Below are 18,093 nucleotides of genomic sequence, written 5' to 3' on the forward strand. Positions count from 1 at the left end.
AAACTCTAACCTGAGACAAGCATTTCAATTTTTACCACAGACGCATTAAATGTAGCAGAGAGAAAGACAAGTCTCTTTAGCTATGGAAGACACAGCTATAGAGGAGAGTAAAGGAAGAAAAGAGACAGACTTCCTGAGAAACACACACTGTTTATAATGGGAAAGGATTGTCTATGCTACACGGCTTTAATCGCCTGTTGTTTTGAGGACGTAGCTGAAGATATTGTGAGCTGTCATTTTGATCTTTCACCCAGACACATTCCCAACAAAGCATGCCTGATCCCTGAATTCCGCTTTTTCATGACAATACACCGAGAGCGCTGTCTAACTTGTCTGTCTGTGCTATTTATTACAGAAGAGAAATAAGAGGAAAAACATAGAGGAATGATAGGTTCGGGGAGATGCAGTCAGCAAGGACTGTCTGTTCTGTAAAGAGAACTGGAGGGTAGTGGAAAGAAGCGTAGCTGTTTTTGTACATGTCAAATATCACATCATGTCATTGTTAGTTTGTATTTGTGTTGTTCCTAACAACCGTTCACCAACAACGACTTTAAATAGAAGCATCATTAATATTATGGTGCTTACAATTCTCACACTAATAGATGGATGTTAGAACTGGATTCAGGGATCTGCTGCACATGACAGACCACAGAACTGAGATAATAATTATTTATAAATACATTAATAGTACTGTGATCACCAAACCATAATTTTCCATTATTTACTTCCCATCATTCACAAGTTGTCTGTCTCTATGGCCGAATCAGAAAAAACATGTACTCCTATATAGCCAGCTTTCCAATATGACAGTAATAATTAAGATGGTGAAAGGATTCGAATCATTTTTACAAAACTGAACGCAAGCTCCCCCTTCTGTTGTATAATTAATGTCATTTATGTGATGCCTGGTAGAACAATACTAAGCGTGTTACGCTTACAGATGGGTTCAGACATTAACAAGTCAGCATATTTATTTTTAAGAAGCAAGCACATCACTGTTATCATTATTTTTTGGGGAAAAAAAGGCTAAGACAAAAGGTTTTGCAGGCAGCGTGGCTCGAATTGATTGTACTGCAGAGTTGATATGTCCTTTAAGAATTCTCAGTTTCCCAAGGATAATCAATTTAATGAGTCATTGTTGAGTTAAATGATATTTTGTGCAGTGCTCAGCCATAAATAAATAAATAAATAAATAAATAAATAAAAATAAATATAATTTATTTATTTTATTTATAAATTATTTATTTTAAATTATTTATATATAAATTATTTATTTTATTTATAATAAATAAATTTAATAAATAAATTAAATTCATCCCTCAAATTCAAGGACCAGATGATTTTTAAAGAATTAAAAGAATTAAATATTAGGAAGTTAATAGATGATGGTGTGTTGCTCAAACTAAATAAACATGAATACCCTTTTAAGCTTCTCTAAAAATAAATGCAATAATAAGAAGAAGAACCTAATATGATCTAATGAACCTTCGACGTATTAGATAGACAGTATTTTTAGAAAGTATTTTTCACATACAGAGTTTACATATGACCATCTAAAATGGCTTATGTTATTCTCTGGCCTGTTTTTTTTTTTGAAGATGGCATCGACTAGCAAATGTATAAATTTAGCAACAGCTCCAGCAGACTGAGTGCTGGCTCGTGTCCTAATATCTCAGGGAAAATTCGGTTACACAACTCCCGAGCGCAGGCAGAAGGCACCACCTGTGAGAGCTGATGCTCTGAAAGTATCTGTTGTTGTCATACTGTCTAGCTCAAGCCCAAGACTGACATTTTTATTGGCTGTCTTCCAGTTTGAAATGCTGACCGGATCTCTGCCATTTCAAGGCAAAGACCGCAAGGAGACCATGGCACTTATTCTCAAGTAAGTGTTTAATAATGTTCAGTTGAGGAATTATTTCATGTATGCTTGTGCGATGTATCATCCATAAGTCCTGTGACAGAAAGCAAGGTGAGATTACAGTCAAGAGCACAGGAAATGAGAGGAACTGACCAGACCTTGGTCATTTAACCTATATTGACCTGTTTTATATTTCTACTAAAAGTATTTTTCTGTATTTCATAGTAGGTGAATGCAATAATCTATTGGTTATCGTGTTGTTTCTATTATTGTTCATCGCCTGAGTTTGATAAATCAGTTCAGAATAATAAGCATTAATTGAAACATTGTTCCATTATAGTATACACCGATCAGGCATAACATTATGACCACCCAGGTGAAGTGAATTACACTGATTATCATGGCACCTGTTAGTGGGTGGGATATATTAGGCAGCAAGTGAACATTTTGTCCTCAAAGTTGATGTGTTAGACGCAGGAAAAATGGGCAAGTTTAAGGATTTGAGCGAGTTTGACAAAGGGCCAAACTGTGATGGTTAGACAACTGGATCAGAGCTCTTGTGAGGTGTTCCCGGTCTGCAGTGGTCAGTGGTCCAAGGAAGGAACAGTGGTGAACCGGCGACAGGGTCATGGACGGCCAAGGCTCACTGATGCACGTGGGGTAGCAAAGGCTGGCCCATGTGATCCGATCCAACAGACGAGCTACTGTTGCTCAAAATACACAGTGCATGATGAGTCAGGGCTGTTTTGGCAGCAAAAAGGGGAGCAACAAAGGGGGATCTAGTAATTGCAAATATTATTCACAAATGTTCTATACATCATCTGGGATTACGATAAAGATAAAATGTGTGTAAGAAAGAAACTTTTAACTTTTTTTTTTGTTTTTTTGTAGTGCTTTAAATCCAGGCCTGAACTGTACCAATGGGTCCAAAGAGTGAAATAACACAAGGGTTAATAAAAGAGTTTAAAATACCTCAGCTTATCTGTCATTCGATTAGACAGCAAACAGACTGCTCTTTTGACGTATTTTAGAGTAATAACCTGTACTAGCGTGCTCTCATCTCTCCACTGTGACTTCAGGGCTAAATGCGTAAAAATTGGGAGATCTGGCAATATAACATCAACAAATTGATCATCACTGGACATTTAGAACAAAAGTTTACATCACACAAGCCTGATAGTGTGTTTACTTGGTGTTGCTTTTAATCGAGATTATATAAAGTGTAATTTTTGGTTTTTGTTTTGTTGTCTAGGGGTTAATATTTGTTTGTTTGTTTTGTTTTATTTTTAGGGCAAAGCTTGGCATGCCACAATTCTTAAGCCCAGAGGTGCAGAGCTTACTTCGAGCCCTTTTTAAAAGAAATCCAACCAACAGATTAGGTAATATATCTGAATTCTTCACCATTTATTCACATGGATGTACAGCATGATGAAACTTGAGATTTAAAGGATTTCCAAGTCTTTCTTTAAGATATTCATAAGTCACAAGTTTGTCAGAATGAAAGGCTTGAAAATGCTAACTTATTACCACTAACATAGCTTAGTTATAAACATCTGGTAATTTAAGATGTGACTGTTTATATCACAGTGATTTATATGAAGTGTATTTTCTGTGCATTTTATTCTAGTCTATTCTGTATTTTGTTCTTATAATAAACATGAGGCACAAACCAGACAGTCTTTAGCATGCTAGGTAAAACATAGCAATATATATTTGTGGCACTGGGGCAAGGAGACCCTCCCGGATCACTTACTCATTCTGAAGGAATAGAATTTGACTAGCATTCAGTAGCTTCACACCACAATAGAGAACAAAATTCTTACTGTTAAGTAATAAATACTGACTCATTCACCTACTGTCTCCTTCTCAGTCTTGATTATATGTCCGCTCTTGCCCGTCATAATGTAGGTCTTCTTTCATGCCTAAAGTTGGAACATGATGATGTTTGATTTATTTTGCCTCTAAAAAAACAATCCCACACCCTGTAACTTTAAAACAATTTACATGGTGTTAGATTATAGGCATTTAGGGTATTCTTAAAGGTCTCAGCGTTCCCATCTGGGTGGCAATCACACATCACTTAGAGCGTTCATCTGGAGATTCATGGCCCAGCTGCCTTATGCATTACACAGCCTCCACACGGCGTCCGTTTGCTCCGCAATTACATCATATTGTTTGTGGAAGGCAGCCGAACGTCATCTCTGCATGGAGAATGCCAAGACCTTAAGCTCGTGCTGATTTTCTTCTTGTATCTTTGAGCCAATTTTGAAAATATTTGACACCCCTTTGCCCTGGAATTCCTCTGTCATAACAGATAACAATCAAAATGAGTAAATGATGCTGACTGATTGAACCTGAGCTCACGCTTCTGCTCCGTAATTAGCGATTTTCTACTGAGATTTTTCATGACAGCTGGTTGTCTAAAGCTAAAAAAATAAAAAAACAAATCCTCCACAGCCTGGTACACATTGTAGCAGATTTGCATAAAGCATAAAGAAAACAATTGTTTTTTACAGACAACATGGCCTGAGTTGATCCTGCTTAAGAGATAAACACTGAAACTGTTCTAGAAAAATAATCGTATTATAGATTTTACAGAGGTGGTAGGAGTGTGGGGTAATGTTGCTATTGAAATTAATAAAATTAATTTTTATAAAATTAAAAATTAAATTAATTTTAAATTACTAAAATTTATACATTATTTAAAAAAAAAAAAAATTCATATATATATATATATATATATATATATATATATATATATATATATGAAGAAATGACACTCTGCTCCAATGTAAAGTAGTGAGTGTACAGCCTGTATAACAGTGTAAATTTGCTGTCCCCTCATAACTCAACACACAGCCATTAATGTCTAAACCATTGGCAACAAAAGTGAGTACACCCCTAGGTGGAAATGTCCAAACTGGGCCCAAAGTGTCAATATTTTGTGTGGCCACCATTATTTTCCAGCACTGCCTTAACCCTCTTGGACATGGAGTTCACCAGAGCTTCACAGGTTGCCACTGGAGTCCTCTTCCACTCCTCCATGATGATATCACAGAGCTGGTGGATGTTAGAGACCTTGCACTCCCCCACCTTCCATTTCAGGATGCCCCACAGATGCTTAATAGGGTTTAGGTCTGGAGACATGCTTGGACAGTCCATCACCTTTACCCTCAGCTTCTTTAGCAAGGCAGTGGTCATCTTGGAGGTGTGTTTGGGGTCGTTATCATGTTGGAATACTGCCCTGCCCCAGTCTCTGAAGGGAGGGGATCATTGCTCTGCTTCAGTATGTCACAGTACATGTTGGCATTCATGGTTCCCTCAATGAACTGTAGCTCCCCAGTGCCGGCAGCACTCATGCAGGCCCAGACCATGACACTCCCACCACCATGCTTGACTGTAGGCAAGACACACTTGTCTTTGTACTCCTCACCTGGTTGCCGCCATACACGCTTCACACCATCTGAACAAAATAAGTTTATCTTGGTCTCATCGGACCACAGGACATGGTTCCAGTAATCCATGTCCTTAGTCTGCTTCTCTTCAGCAAACTGTATGCGGGCTTTCTTGTGCATCATCTTTAGTAGAGGCTTCCTTCTGGGACGACAGCCATGCAGACCAATTTGATGCAGTATGGTCTGAGCACTGACAGGCTGACCCCCCACCCCTTCAACCTCTGCAGCAATGCTGGCAGCACTCATACGTCTATTTCCCAAAGACAACCTCCGGATATGACGCTGAGCACGTGCACTCAACTTCTTCTGGTGGACCATGGCGAGGCCTGTTCTGAGTGGAATCTGTCCTGTAAAACCGCTGTATGGTCTTGCCCACCATGCTGCAGCTCAGTTTCAGGGTCTTGGCAATCTTCTTATAGCCTAGGCCACCTTTATGTAGAGCAACAATACTTTTTTCAGATCCTCAGAGAGTTCTTTGCCATGAGGTGCCATGTTGAACTTCCAGTGATCAGTATGAGAGAGTGTGAGAGCGATAACACCAAATTTAACACACCTGCTCCCCATTCACACCTGAGACCTTGTATCACTAACGAGTCACATGACACTGGGGAGGGTAAATGGCTAATTGGGCCCAATTTGGACATTTCCACTTAGGGGTGTACTCACTTTTGTTGCCAACGGTTTAGACATTAATGGCTGTGTGTTGAGTTATTTTGAGGGGACAGCAAGTTTACACTGTTATACAGGCTGTACACTCACTACTTTACATTGGAGCAGAGGGTCAATTCTTCAGTGTTGTCACATGAAAAGGTATAATAATAAAATATTTACAAAAATGTGAGGGGTGTATTCACTTTTGTGAGTATTTTTTAATTGTATTATTTTTTTAATTACATGATGATTTCAATCTCAATTCGATTTCAGTCATACTTCAGTACTCTGAAGCGTTAGACAAATTCTCAGAAGCCATCCTTACCTACTGTACGTCATCACTGCAAATGGTGTGAATTAAGTTAAATTTAGCTATTGTAGTTAGAAGTCAGTCCGGCAGGACGGCCTGTTTCTCGTGTCAAGGACGTCCACTACAGATGTGGTAGAAGTAGATCTTATTTAAGCCTGAGTAAGAGTCACGTCAACGCTCAGATGCAGGCCATTTGTGTGGGTCGTGATTAAATGCGACTGTGAGAATCACACTCTCCATAATTCATGAAGCAGAAAGAAAACGCAGTTGAGGTATCGTGCTGAGCACAGCGAGACAAGCCTAAGCCTTGCATTAGCTATTTACACAGGCAGCTTCTCAACTCCTCTATGTAATAGATGGCCCACCGGGAGAGCCGTGGTGATGAAGAAAAAGAGGGTTTTCCAGCCAAATGATGCATCATTCGGAACGTTCTTGTAGGAAGGAATTGAGACGAGTCAACAGGACATGGATACAATAATAATTTAATGTTTCCTGTTAATGGGTTAATGTAATGATTTAGTTTAGGATGTTTTTAAGAAATGGATTGTCAAGATATTTGCTGCTTTTTTCTGAAGCCCTTAATTTCATTGGCATTAAAATATGATACAATTATAATACGTTGATCTGTCTCTCCGGCTACTCTGTAGGAGCTGGACCTGATGGAGTGGAAGAAATCAAAAGGCACCATTTCTTTGCAAACATAGACTGGAATGTAAGTGGACTCTCTTGACAACCTGCTGGTCAGTTTCATGAATAAAACAGGAATACAATGGCTCCTGACTGGATAAAAGAAAAGCATCACTGGGATGCATCTCCATGACATGGAGCCAAGCTAGCAAAATATGCCATGCTGTCTTTTTATCACTAGCTAATTCAGGCATCTATGAGCTCATGTATGCAGAAGATATGATATGATATATAAGATGTGGTTGGCTGTGGCTTCACGTGCCTCGGAGGAAGCACATGTTAGCTTTCACTCATCCCTGTTGGTAGCTTTTGTAGGATCTGAGGGATGGAAATTGCCAAGTGACCAAAACTGAGAGAAAATAAAAACAAGGAAGAGATGCTGCTAATTATATTATGCCTACACATATCCCTAACCCTGAGCTTAACTTCAATATCCAAAAGAAAACTTCTGAATTATTATTATTATTTTTTGGGTCTTGACTGTTTAAAGCTTTCAGATATTTTTATCATTGTGGCATTATTTGGTCCACACTTAGAAAAAGAGAAATGCATTACACCACACACTCACACTCTCACACATCTCTTACACAGGTAAGACACAAGCCTCTTAGATGTTCCACTTTGAAAGAAAGCGAAGCCGAACTGAGGAATTGAACAGAGGATTGTTAGTGGGGATTTTGTTTCTCCCTGATTGTGAACAGAAGCCACTTTCCTCTGTCCTCTTTGCCCTCAGGTTTCCATGCTACCAAAGTGCTTAGATTTCATACCTCATCATATGCAGGTTGTTAGTGTGTAATCAATGCAACTATACAGTCCTCTCTAGATATATGAGACCAATTTTGGTATGTTTGTGATTTTAAAACAACATGTTTACAGATTGTGTCTTTTTAAACAACAGAAATTATACAGGAAGGAGATCAAACCTCCGTTTAAACCAGCAGTTGGCAGACCTGAGGACACTTTCCATTTCGACCCTGAATTTACTTCCCGCACACCAACAGGTACAAATAAATTCAGATCTTTCCTCATTACATACACCATTGATTTTCATAATCAGAAGCCGTAAACAGACAACTCAAACATTTAAGCAGCAGTAAGTGAGAAAGTAGCACTTTTGTTTTTTTTGGGGTTTTTTTTTCATATCTGAGGCAGAATGATAATATATATGGATGTTGTATACATACAAAAGGTAAGAAATGCACACAATACAGTGATCCCAGGGATCAGCTTTCTGTAGCACAGCTTTCAGCCAGACATTTATCATCATGTTGGGATTTAGTGTGATGTAACCATCTGCACCCTACCAACGTGACCCTGATAACATGAACTGCAGATCTGATTGTGACGACCTTGTGAAAGGTCACTTTATACCACACACTCATCGGATCAATTGTGACTTTCCATCCAGGCACAATCTGTGTCTAGGTTTCGCTGCTAAATGTGTGTGTGTGTGTGTGTGTATGTGTGTGTCTGCGTGTACTCAGACTCACCCGGTGTTCCTCCCAGTGCTAATGCCCATCAGCTTTTCCGTGGTTTCAGCTTTGTGGCCTCCAATCTAGGACAGGAGCAGTGTATAACAGAGACCAGACCCAACTCTATTAATCCTATAGTGCAGGTAAGCAAGAGTGCATCAGTCTCCATCATTGCTCCTTTTTCTATTTCAGAGGGATTGCAGGATAAGGAATCCAGAGTTACGTTAACATTTGCGCCGTTCCATGCTGGTGTTTTTGGCGTTCATCCACTTATTGGCAACAAAGAAAAATTTATGACCTGAAAGTGATAAGATCAATGGGGAGATCAGTGGTGCACTTTACAGTGTGATAAAATAGCGTCAATTTCACATCAACTACATCAGCCAGCAGAGTGCATTTCAAAATCATTGGCACCCCCATGAGAACATTTTTAACGTTGCCTTTTCTGAAAAGCATACTTAGCACAGCTAAAGATTATTTATATTGAATAGCTTTTATTATTACACTATCTGGTCATTTCCAGTTTCCCTAGCGTACACATGTGACACGTAAAACTTGAAAACCTTGTTATCACTCATCATGTGAAAACGCAGCCAAATAGGATTTAATACAAAAAATAAAGATGGACGATGAAACAATGCGGGTAAAATATGCCACATTAAATCTACAGCAAGGATATTAGTAAAGAAGGCAAAGACTATGTTAGAGATTACTAGACTTTTGAGGTTGCCAGATGTCAGGAACAAGACTCCCCATAGTAAACATTGTAAAAAGATTTTACATAAAAACTGCACAGTGATTCATATCACAAATTTGTCATATTTATCAAAGGGTCATTTGTATGATGGGTGCCATTAGTTTTGCTTAAGCAGGTCTCAGGAAACAAGGAGGGCTGTGATTCCTCATGTGTAAGCTGATTTGTTTGTGTCACATGGAGCCTGACTGACTGAGTGTATCTCACTGAAGAGTCAAGGTGGAGTGAACTATTGACTTATATAGAACACACAGATGTCAGAATGAGTGACAAGGCCAGTTGTTGGCACTGACATATTGTTCCCTGTGCTTCGATCTGACGTCACACGCTAAAACCATCTCTCACTTAGATTGAACCTAAACAGCATGAGCTTCCATGTGACCGCTGTCAGGTAAACCTCCTCCATGAACAGATATTGATGCTTTAGACTCGGTTGGTCGTTGTCTGAGCTTACCTATAAAGGCAGCAGAGCCTTTGTATGATTTCTGTTGTTATTTATGATTGCATGTGTCCCTGCCGAGGCTCATAATAGACAAAGAACTATCTGAAGCTTCTTTGATTTTTGACTTTCCACAGCAAAGTGTAAAAAATGTCAAAAAGTGTCAAATTTTTCATTTCATTAATGTTCTGCTGAGGAATTGGAAGGAAGTTTGTTTAACATTTATAATGTTCTTCTCATGTTTCTGTTCTGCATTTAAGCAACTTCATAGCAACAACATCCATTTCACTGACAGCTATGACGTAAAAGAGGACATCGGCGTCGGCTCGTATTCAGTATGCAAGCGCTGCGTACACAGAATCACCAGTGTGGAATATGCTGTTAAAGTAAGAGAATGTTTGCATTTCTTTTCCTGATATGGTTAATAATAATAATAATAATAATAATAATAATAATAATAATGAGTAGGATTTACAGAAGCAGGAGTTTCTTTATAGAAAATGGATACTACCATTCGTGAAAAAGCCATGTCCTTGGGCTGTAAAGTCACTAGTCGCCTTCGTTTCAGATCATAGACAGAGCTAAGAAGGACCCATCTGAGGAGATTGAGATCCTGTTACGATACGGACAGCACCCCAACATCATCACTCTGAAAGACGTGAGTCAATTTCCTACATTTAACTAAAGATATTTACACTAGAAATTTTTTGACAAAATGAAATTTATGTAACATATCCGAGCGTGTGCCTACATATGTTCTGTTTGCTAGTTTTAAATACAGCTGTGTCTCTCAGGTAAAAACAATGTACATGAAGAAATACATAGTTCTTGTGTGATTTAGGGAAAAGGTTTTATGTTGTAAGAAATTATTCAGTATTAGGGGAATAAAGACAAAATAGATCATTTTAACAGGAGGGTTAAAATAACAGCTGTGTTGCTGCTTGCAGGTCTATGATGATGGGAAGTTTGTGTATCTGGTAATGGAACTGATGCGTGGAGGCGAGCTGCTCGACCGCATCCTGCACCACAAGGGCTTCTCAGAGAGAGAGGCCTCTGCTGTGCTCTGCACCATAACCAAGACTGTGGAGTATCTGCACTCACAGGGGGTACATTCTCGATTTCCCTCACACACGCTCGCATATGTATGCATGCATGCAGCGTTTTGTGTAATTTTAACCGCATGTCCTGAATTAGTTTATAATAAACACATATTATTTCATAGCTTCAGCTCCACATGCTGTATGTTATATCTTATGAGTATTATTCACTGTTTAGATGCTTTCATAGTTAATAAATGTCTGTTGTTTCCAAGGTTGTACATCGAGACCTAAAGCCGAGCAATATCCTGTACGTGGATGAGACAGGTGACCCGGAGTCGATAAGGATCTGCGACTTCGGCTTCGCAAAACAACTCCGGGCTGAAAACGGCCTCCTCATGACCCCTTGCTACACTGCCAACTTTGTGGCTCCGGAGGTAATGAACATCTTCTCTTCGTATTCCTGCTACTATAAATACATCTGTGTATCAGGCTCGAACCAGAGACTGTATATACAAGTGGACAATGTGACGCTGTATACTTCTATTGTTAGGATTTGAAGCCTTTTTTCTGGCTAAAATTGCAAATATCCAGAACTTGTTAGCCAGAGCATGTTATGGCTGAAAGGGTAGCAGATCTTGTTTGCCTATATTAGTGGTGGACACATATGCGTGTGCATGCATGCTGATGAAGTAGAACTTAAACTGGCACATCAGTTAACTATTTTAACAATATTTATTTTAGTGTTTATTTAAGAAAAGATTTCAGAGCATTGAGTTATGAATAACTGAACTACCCTTTGTTAGCTAGCTGACTTTATCCATCATTTTAATCAAATTCATGTAAATAATAGTAGCTATTATAAGGTACCTGCTGAAAATATGCTACATTTACACATCAACACAACCTATTTTACAGAAATAATCAATGCTCTACTATTTCTTTGACCTAGTTCTGTCACCTGCGGTAAGTTTCCCGTCTGAATGGAAATGTATCCTCTTAATGCTCGACTCGTTCTATCAGAGTAGTTTATTTTAAACAGGATTGACTCGCTATCCTTACAAAACAACTTCAAGTTTTCACCAAGAACAAACAGTCAGTAGTTAATTATTATATAAAAGAGGTAGCTAGTGTTAACTGCTTTGGGTTATGCGACTACTTCATGTTTACTTATATTGGGTTGCCAGTTGTAACAGTACAACAAAGTAGCTTATTGTTTTTAGCTGAACTGCAAAAAACTCACGGTCTGTTACTGTATAGGTTGTGGTAGAACAGGATATGGCTTTGCTCCAGAACTGTTAAAACCTTCAGGTGCATGTTGGAAAGTGTGTGTACGTATTCAGGGGCAATGGTGGCTTTTGGGGCAGAGGTGGCCCAAGTGGTTAAGGCTCTGTGTTGTTGATAAGAGAATCAGGGTTCAAGCACCAGCACCACCAAGCTCCATTGCTGGGCAATTGATCAAGGCTCTTAACCCTCCCTGCTCCAGGGGTGCTGTATCGTGGCTGCCCCTGTGCTCTGACCCCAACTTCCTTTGCTAGGATATGTGAAGAAAAGAATTGTGCTGTAATTTATATGTGGCGATAATAAAGGCCAATTCTATTCTTTTATTAATGAGGCTTGACTCTCATGTCATGTAAACTATCAATCACCTTATCATCCACGACCTTTATTTTATCACCAGATACACTATATTGTCAAAAGTTTTGCGACACCGCCCAAATCATTTCAGGTGTTCTTTTTCATTTGTTGGGCTAGGCCCCTTAGTTCAAGTGAAAGGAACTCTTAATGCTTCAGCATTTTGGACAAATTCATGCTCCCAAATTTGTGGGAACAGTTTGGGGATGACCCCTTCCTGTTCCAACATGACTGCACACCAGTGCACAAAGCAAGGTCCATAAAGACATGGAAGAGCGAGTTTGGTGTGGAGGAACTTGACTGACCTGCACCTCAACATGATAGAACACCTTTGGGATGAATTAGAGTGGAGACCCCAAGCCAGACCTTCTCATTCAACATCAGTGCCTGACCTCACAATGCGCTTTTAGAGGAATGGTAAAAAATTCGCATAAACACACTCCTAAACCTTGTGGAAAGCCTTCCCAGAAGAGTTAAAGCTGTTATAGCTGCAAAGGGCGGGCCAATGTAAAGGCAGACGTCCCAAAACTTTTGGCAATATAGTGTATCTGCTATAAGGAAAATTTTTTGGGAGAGATATCACGATCCACTGCTATTCAGCAGTGTAGCATTGTGATACAACAGAATACCATTCCTGAAAAATTACTTGTGGAGATTTCAGTTCAAATAAGAGATTGTCTCAACTTGGAAATGGACAGAGTTAAAAAATGTACTGCAGTCAGCTACTTGAGGGCCTCAGAGACTGAGTGAATTTGGCTTCACTTCTGAATCCCTGCAGCGTCTCCTCCCGTATATACAGTCACTGCATCCAACACAATGGCAATATTGGATCTGCTTCCCTCCCTTATTTTCGAGTCTGATGCACACCTCAAGACTCAACCAGATTCCCTGTGAAGCTTTCTGGCAAGCTTTCTTAAACGAACAGTCTGCCTCCAACTTAGTCGTATCTGCTTAGAACACATATTCTGTTCGTTCTGAATAATATATTTGTGTTCAGCTCCATCCCTGGAACAAAACTAAATATTAAAAATCCAGTCAGTCTGAACGTCGCTGTAAAATATTTAAGGATGTTCGTAGTGAAGATCGGCATCCTGTTGCTTGGTTCAGTCAAACAGATTGAAGGATTGCAGAAACATTATGGTAATGAATGTAGTAACTCATATAGTTATGCCAACACCATGCTGTGAGATGACAGAGAGAGTCGGTCTGTGTGGCAGGTTCTGAAGAAGCAGGGATACGACGCTGCTTGCGACATCTGGAGTCTGGGAATCTTACTGTACACCATGCTGGCAGGGTGGGTAACTGACACACACACCAATACACACACACACACTCTCTTTTGACACATTCATATGCTTTATTGAGACACCAAAGGTGAAGACTTGTGGCAAAAGATCATGTCACATAGATGTCCCTTGTCCCTTATTTTTTATTTACACATTGATTCAATATGCATATAAATTGAACCACAGTTAACTCTATTGCTTCATAGGAACACTTTTACTTAAACACTTTTAACTCCCAAAGCAGGTCAAATCCAATTTATTTAGTCTCTGTGTTAGACCTTACAAGTGCTCAAATCAGATTTGTTACTTCAGCCTGTAGTTGCATGTTCTTGCATATCCATGTTTGTTGCTATAGTAACATCAGCAACCGACATGAAATTTTCAGTGTGGATTATGTTTTACATAAGGACTATGTCAGGCTGTGGTTTTGGAATGACTTCCAGCTCAGACAACAGGAATAGAAAGTAGACAGAAAGTACTTACGCAGTGGTTTAATTGCTCCAGGCCTACGTACTGTCCTTCTTTCATGCTGTCGTAGCAAATATTAGACATCAAGAGTGTCTTTGGTGGCACCAAATGTCAAATAAAGCTAGGATATCTGATTTGAGCAAGACTTGTTAATGTTAAATGTTAAAATGTTCCTGATAGTCCAACTAATTCTAATCAAAATATAGTTCCAGTTCTTTAGAGAAGATTTTTGAATGTAGATGTTTTTGCATCAATGGCTTTTACTGCGAGAAGGAAGATTTCACTCTGTACGCCTTCCACGAGCGAATCACGACTAGTTTAAATTCTGTTCAGTGAGGTTGACAGCTTGTCCTTGTGGGCGTGATTCAGTGCCGTCTGCCTGACACCTGTCAACACTTTTATCTGAAGTCTGACACTGACCCGTCTTCCTGCAGTACAAGCAAACAGAAATCACTGTTCAAATCACGCATATGAACACCGCTCATGAAAGCTCTCATTTCTGGAGCAGGGTTGAAAGGATTACCGCGTAAGCCCAGGTCAGTTCTGCAACTGCTGTGGAGAATCAAGCCGTGCTCGAACAATTTAATGTTCCTTTCTGTTTGTTGAGCTTTAAAGCTCCGTGTAATCAGGGCATCTGAAAAGACGCATTTCAACAGGTTTAACCTGGGACCTAGAAATAGTGCTTAGAAATTGGGCTTCAACAAAAAAAAAAAGCCCTTTCCTCATCTATTTTTCAGCCAAAAAACTCTCGCTTCTAACAGGTTCACGCCCTTCGCCAGTGGACCCGATGATACCTCCGAGGAAATCTTGGCTCGAATCGGCAGTGGCAAATACACTCTCTCTGGGGGCAACTGGGACATGGTGTCTGATGCTGCTAAGGTTAGAACAGCTTTGCTCTTTGTAATTGCCTTACGTGCTCTGTTTACAGCCTCGCACTGGATGATCCGTGTCTTTTAATTATGTATTGTACATATAAATTATTAACAGAACAGAATAATTCATAAATTAGTTTATAATTTAAAGATGATAGGGGACACAGAAAAGCTTTGGAGGTCATGTGCACTGTTTAACACTCTTTTAACTCCTTTATTTCATCTTCTTAATATAAAACAATGAAGATGTTTCAAATTTATATGAGTAGTTACATTGTCATCATTATAGTGCTGGGATTTTATTCTTGTGTTTGTAGGACATCGTGACTAAAATGCTGCATGTGGACCCTCACCAGCGGCTCACTGCCCCTCTGGTCCTCCGTCACCCCTGGATCGTAAACCAAGAGCAGTTATCTCTGAGTCAGCTCACGCGACAAGATGTGCACCTGGTCAAGGTAAAAAAAATCCTGCGTTCACGTGGATTTACGGAGATTTATTTCAATCTGTGCGTCATTGGGAGCGTGTTCCTACCATGTGCTAGAAGGAGCAATATTGCCACCACCTGGTTCTGTGAAACACTGCATAATATCTGAGTGAGGTTTTTATTTTATGCGTTTGAAAAGTTGCAATAGATAAAACCAACAAAATGACTTCTGCTCTTGTTTTATTGTTTATTAAAGGGAGCAATGGCTGCTACATATTCAGCTCTTAACCGAACGCCGCAGGCTCCAAAGCTCGAGCCTGTCCTTGCTTCATGTCTGGCTCAGAGAAGAGGAATGAAGAGAGTGACGTCCACTTGCTTGTAGCATACGATCTAACTGCACCACCTACAGGCCCTGAAAATATACAAGTGTCAAGCCTGGGAGAAGAAACCAGGCAGTCATCAATGCACACAGTGGGGCAAACCTCGAAGATGAGCAACGGTAAAATTTTAGCCCACGTATACAGCTTTAGAGAAGTGTGCAGCAAAAAACTGCTCACGTTAACTCCGAGGACGCTGAGATTCGATCCTGCTCTAATCCTACAATGAGACAGTGGAGTGATGTTAGTGAGTTAGATCATATCACCACCCAAGAGCACAAATAACATAACCCACAAGCTCAAGCTGTGAAGGCTGTCATGTGCCATGAGCCATGTCAAAACGTTTGGACCTGACTGCTGTCATATTGCGCCAGATTGCCGTCATTCACCGTATAGCACTGGCTAAAATAAACGGACACTAAACATCGACATATTTAGTGGACAGCAAGATTGTAGCGCATGTTGAAACACTGAAGCTCTTAAAGGAATAGTTCAGCAGGGAAAAAAATGTACAAACGAAGAGTTATCCCTTTGCTCACATGTGATAAGTCCTTTTAATGTTTACTTCTTGAGATATGCACTGGACTTCTACCACTAATACTACTAACAAGGAAAATGCAAAGCCACCGGTCCACAAATTGGTCCTCTAGTTCTCTCAAATAGAAAAATGATCCTTGTGTCCTTTTTTTTTTTTTTCAGAACAGAACTTTTCCTTTAGAGGTGAGCCCTATAAAATAAATGCTTTTTTGGCTAGCTCAGGTGTTCAGCATTCAGCACAGTGAATTTACATAACCACAACAGAACAAGCAATATTAAGTTCCAAACAACGTAAAGACAGGACTATAGAAGATGCCAGCATTATTGACATTTCTTTATCTAATTCCAGCATGCATGCAGTCTAAGTAGTTTTCTGAATGAAAAAAAGGATATGGTTCATTTTTGTCTTCTTATTGCTTTATAGTGAACCGCTTTAAAAAACTGATATTTTTTATTTTTATTTTAACACCATTTCCAAGTTTATAAATGTATTAAAATGTTTTTGCTGGGGGAAAAATTACGTATTTATTTTTAAATTATTTTATTTATTTGAAATCATCTCATGAAATTTGGCTTGAATAATAATCATCTTTTCATGATTTTTTTTTTTTTTTTTTTTACTATTTATTAATTTCACCTGCTTGTTTGTTTGGTTTATTTACTTGTTTTAGAAGTGCACTTGATAGGGTTTTGTTCGACAAGTGAAGATTGTAAATAAGTGCCCAAGTTTTGCACTAACCTTCGTACTAAAATATGGGATTAAATATATGCAGACAATTCTGAGATTTCTGTGAAATGGAATTAAATGTGATCGATATTTTTAGACAGCTTGTTTAGCTTGTGTTTTTGGGGGTTTTTTTTTGCCTAATCTTAGCCATGATAAAGCTTGTTTGTTTATGCGCATTTGTTTCAGATTTTAGATTTATTATATTCATTAGCTCTATTGTACAGAATATTTTTTGTTCGTTTGATATACTACATGGCCTTCACCTTACCCATTGACCTCAGAAATGAGCCTTATGCTTTAATTCAAAACAATGACACATTATTCCTTTATTCATTTCTATTTATCGAAGGACATTGAACTTAATTCTGAACTTATCCATGTTTTTATCAGGCTCTTGAACACCTACAGGTGATATTATATTTATATTTCCACTTAAGATAGGAAGTAGTCATCTTTTTTCTTTTTAAATCACCGTAAATTTCCTTTTTTAATGGTTTGAAAAAAAAAAAGGATTTCCTGTGTGTTCGTTATCTTGCCATATCTTAGACCTTTCTCTTTTTTTGCCAATTCCTTTGAATGTGTAATGATGTTAAATCTCAGAATTACTCTTACCATGCAAATTATGACAATGTTGGAAAACTCTCAGAAATAAAGGTAGCACACAATACTTTTCCTTGTTGCATTAGGGTGCATCGTTTGTACCTTTAATAATCTCAGAATGTGCATATGATGTACCTTTAATTATCTTTTATAGTAAAGCTTTAAAGGTACATCAGTGGTCTTTTAGTTCCAGTTATGTATAAAGATATATATAAGGTATGAATGACATCAGACACAAGGAAAAGTGCATTTAAGCGCCTCTATTTGTGAGAGTGTGGATCAGGTGCAGAGGAAAATGAACAACCAGAGTCACATTGTTATTTTTCCTTCACTTTGGCTTGCATGCCAGCGATTTCTAAATAAATTGTATTGAAAAAAATGTGCTGTCTGATTTTCTTATAAAGTGGTTCCAGTCCTCAGGAAATGCCGCTTTCCACTGAAACCGACCGGTTCCTCAAAAGTACAACGTGTCATTAAAACAGCCAGCATCTGACTGCTTTGAAT

At 38.9% G+C, this 18,093-nt stretch overlaps 1 protein-coding gene across 1 annotated transcript in view; it reads left to right on the plus strand.

Moving 5' to 3' along the window:
* The window catches only part of rps6ka2 (ribosomal protein S6 kinase, polypeptide 2), a 34,263-nt gene extending 16,316 nt beyond the window's left edge, over window positions 1-17,947 (plus strand). The window contains exons 9-21 of the mRNA XM_058386660.1: window positions 1,812-1,882; window positions 3,149-3,237; window positions 6,922-6,986; window positions 7,860-7,962; window positions 8,446-8,576; window positions 9,887-10,012; window positions 10,195-10,284; window positions 10,574-10,732; window positions 10,939-11,100; window positions 13,516-13,592; window positions 14,814-14,931; window positions 15,242-15,379; window positions 15,605-17,947. Of these exons, the coding sequence (XP_058242643.1) occupies window positions 1,812-1,882; window positions 3,149-3,237; window positions 6,922-6,986; window positions 7,860-7,962; window positions 8,446-8,576; window positions 9,887-10,012; window positions 10,195-10,284; window positions 10,574-10,732; window positions 10,939-11,100; window positions 13,516-13,592; window positions 14,814-14,931; window positions 15,242-15,379; window positions 15,605-15,730 (1,455 nt within the window). The 3' untranslated portion in view covers window positions 15,731-17,947. The remainder of the gene's footprint in view (window positions 1-1,811; window positions 1,883-3,148; window positions 3,238-6,921; window positions 6,987-7,859; window positions 7,963-8,445; window positions 8,577-9,886; window positions 10,013-10,194; window positions 10,285-10,573; window positions 10,733-10,938; window positions 11,101-13,515; window positions 13,593-14,813; window positions 14,932-15,241; window positions 15,380-15,604) is intronic.
* Window positions 17,948-18,093: the final 146 nt, after the last annotated feature.

The sequence above is a fragment of the Hemibagrus wyckioides genome, linkage group LG03 (assembly GCF_019097595.1).
Source record: "Hemibagrus wyckioides isolate EC202008001 linkage group LG03, SWU_Hwy_1.0, whole genome shotgun sequence".
NCBI lineage: Eukaryota > Metazoa > Chordata > Actinopteri > Siluriformes > Bagridae > Hemibagrus > Hemibagrus wyckioides.